The sequence below is a fragment of the Eulemur rufifrons genome, chromosome 18, assembly GCF_041146395.1.
Source record: "Eulemur rufifrons isolate Redbay chromosome 18, OSU_ERuf_1, whole genome shotgun sequence".
NCBI classification, from domain to species: Eukaryota; Metazoa; Chordata; class Mammalia; order Primates; family Lemuridae; genus Eulemur; species Eulemur rufifrons.
Window position 1 is genome coordinate 40,912,501 of NC_091000.1, and position 3,497 is coordinate 40,915,997.

The 3,497-nt window shown below is 31.3% G+C and overlaps 1 protein-coding gene across 4 annotated transcripts in view; it reads left to right on the forward strand.

The window, feature by feature from the left end:
* GRIA2 (glutamate ionotropic receptor AMPA type subunit 2) overlaps positions 1-3,094 on the forward strand; it is a 139,255-nt gene extending 136,161 nt beyond the window's left edge. For all 4 annotated transcript variants that reach the window (XM_069493535.1, XM_069493536.1, XM_069493532.1 and 1 more), the window contains exons 15-16: positions 1-84; positions 475-3,094. The exon at positions 1-84 is cut by the window's left edge and continues 165 nt beyond it. In XM_069493535.1, the coding sequence (XP_069349636.1) occupies positions 1-81 (81 nt within the window). In that variant the 3' untranslated portion in view covers positions 82-84; positions 475-3,094. The remainder of the gene's footprint in view (positions 85-474) is intronic.
* Positions 3,095-3,497: the final 403 nt, after the last annotated feature.

A 3,497-nucleotide genomic window follows, 5' to 3' on the forward strand; every position in this document is an offset into this window, starting at 1 on the left:
TCTTCCTCGCAGAATTCACAGAATTTTGCAACTTATAAGGAAGGTTACAACGTATATGGCATCGAAAGTGTTAAAATTTAGGGGGTAGGAACAAGGCTCTAATACAAACTTTTAAGTGCACGTTATAGCTTTCTTGTTGCGTCCTTAAGCTCTTTTAAATGAGGAAGGTGGCCGATGGATCATCCTGTATGTATTGTTGATGTTCCTCCATGTTCCTGACCGGTGACTAACCTGCAGCTCAACTGTCTATATTTTCTTCTTTAATGGCACAGTAGCGTGGGTGAATGTGGACAGATTCCTGCCATAATTGTGCTTTATTATTTGTAGTTCAGCTTTGCACTGTTTGCTTTCATTTGCTAGAAGCTTTCAGATAGAAGTAAACTTTTCAAAAACAACATGGCCTTTACCCTGGATGCATTTGAAAACCTTAACATATGATTTTTTTTTCTTTTTTTTCCTCCTCTCTCATTTAAGATGACCTTGAACGATGCCATGAGGAACAAGGCAAGGCTGTCAATTACAGGAAGTACTGGAGAAAATGGACGTGTTATGACTCCAGAATTTCCAAAAGCAGTGCATGCTGTCCCTTACGTGAGTCCTGGCATGGGAATGAATGTCAGTGTGACTGATCTCTCGTGATTGATAAGAACCTTTTGAGTGCCTTACACGATGGTTTTCTTGTGTGTTTATTGTCAAAATGGTGAGAGGCATCCAGTATCTTGAAGACTTTTCTTTCAGCCAAGAATTCTTAAGTATGTGGAGTTCATCTTGAATTGTAAGGAATGATTAATTAAAAACACAACATCCTTTTCTACTCGAGTTACAGACGAAGCTTGGTGGACATGCACAGCTAACATGGAAGTACTATAATTTAACTGAAGTCTTTGTACAGACAACAAACCTGTTTCTGCAGCCACTATTGTTAGTCTCTTGATTCATAATGACTTAAGCACACTTGACATCAACTGCATCAAGATGTGACATGTTTTATAAAAAAAAAAAGAAAAAAACATTTAAAGTAAAAAAAAATATTTTTAGGTATTTTCACAAACAAACTGGCTTTTAAATAAATTTGCTTCCATATTGGTTGGATAAGACAAAAAGTAATTAAATGGGAAGTGATTGAAAAAGGCTTTAGGTATCAGTTCCATATTTTTCAAAGCCAAATATGTAAATGCTAAGGAAAGAAAACAAAGAGAAGATTCCAATCTTGTAATTTAATATTGTTATTAAAACTTTAATGTATCCTATTCTTTAACATTTTGGTGTTAATATAAAATTACTTGGCAATGCTTGACATTTGAAATAAACATTTTTCTATTGTTTTATTTGCAAGTGGTCCAATTAATTTTGCTTAGCTACAGTTTGGTCATAAATCAAGTGAGTTTAAAGACACTATCAAGTTGTTAGGTTCCCAGAGAAAATTTCCCCCTTTTAAAAAGGCCAAGAGATTTTACAAGTATGCCCCAGCATAATGTCTGAGTCTGTTTTTGATATGTCTCACTATAAATAAAGACATATTTGTTAACACAAAGCATTTAATCTATATAGATAAATGCTAATAGATTTTTAAAAGCTTATATTAAAAACAAATATCAGAATACGTGAGATTTCATTATTAAGGTGTTTGAGCTTACAGAAGTATTAGTCGTAAATGAAGTCAGAATGCCTTGAAAGTACCTTTTTAGATAGTTGCCCACTGATCAAATTCTATAAACTTAATATAAGTTTTTAGTTTTAAAATTATAAATGCTATCATAACCTTATATATTATGAATATGTTAAACATGTTTGAGTCACATGCAATGTAGTTTCATCCCACAGCCATCAATAAAAACAACTCTAATACATTATTTTTATATTCATTCCTCCAGTGGAATGGCTATTTTAAAATGCCCAGTGTGGTTAAAATGTCATATTTCTGTAACTTTGACTAAAGAGGATGTATTTCTCTAGTTAATAAATTTAAAGGATCTATATTTCCCTTCCTAAAATACTTTTTATTTACATTAAAGCCCCCCATTAAATTGATTTAAGGTTTTAATCAATTAAAAGTATCCAATAGTTATTTTTAATATTTGTATTCTTGTTATTTCTGCAAGTAAGCCTTTGTGTAGCACTTGGTATTTTACAAAGGTAAAACATTCTTATTTATTGTATTTTACAGAAGAGAGGGAAAACTATAGGGTTCAACAGTAACCACTTGTATTGAACCTGGTGGCATGTGGTACCATGATATTCTTCACTAAATTTAGCTGTCCCTAATCACAAATTCCAAGATAATAAAATATAATTTTAGTGCATATCTCCTCATCAGGAATGTTGGAGGTGCATTTTAAGTTTTAATAATAAATGCTAGAATGACCAAATTGCAGACTAATTGTTTCCATAGTGTACTTAAAATGAGTTTTTAAAAATGAACAAGAAATGACTATATATAATTAATGCTATTTATTGTACCTCTGGGCCTACTCTTCTAAAAATTGTAGCTTATCAATTTTTCTCTGTCAAGCTTGAACTTATGTAAATAATTGAAATAATGTAAAGTTATATTTTCATGTTTTTATAGATACGACATAACAAGAATACATAATGTAAGAGTATTTCAACTATGGATAATGTTGATTGGATAATGCACATTTCAGTTACAATCAGTAATCATAGTTTAATATCCATGTAACGGTGCATCAATATATTGCTATATAAATATGTCTGTGTGCATATAAGTGAAAAGTGGTCAAACAAGAGTGATGACAGCTGTCTAAAGGTTTTTTTATTCATTTTATATAAAAACTGTTATGGAAAGACCAAAATGTTTATGAACTATTCTTATGTAAATTTACAACTGTCCTTTACTGTACTTTTTTGTTTACAGTATAGTACCTTATTTTCTGCTGTGTTAAGTGGGTGTCAAACTCCAAGGAGACATACACTTTCTACAACTTCTATTGAAGATATTGGAATTTCCAATTTTTCATGTGTACTATGTCAGAAAATGCTTTTGATTTTATTTTTAAATCTAACATCGGATGGCTTTTTCTGAGTGTTGTAAAAACTTCAATCATACATAAAACATGTTCTTACAAAAGGCAAAGATCTTTATTTTTTTTTGACTTGATAGTACTTCAAACCAGTAATAATGAGAAACCAAAAGTGTATTTAACTTTATTCCCAAACAAACCCAACTGTTTCTACCAAAGGAGATCTTTGCTCAGTTTATATGTCAGCTAGGTACAAATTAATAGCATAGAAATAACTTTTTGTAAGCTAAAATGATTAACAATTCTGGTATTCCATACCTACATCATTAAGTGTTTGGGGCATATGTAGAAACATAGGTATTAATTACATGACTCGTTTTTTGACTGATAATACTCTGCTGCTAAAATATTATGCATTACTATCATCAGCCATCCCACAGTATGTTGTCAGTTCAGCTGCTGTGATAGTCATATTTAAGAGCAGAAAGTTATCCTTTAAAAATTCCATGATTTGTT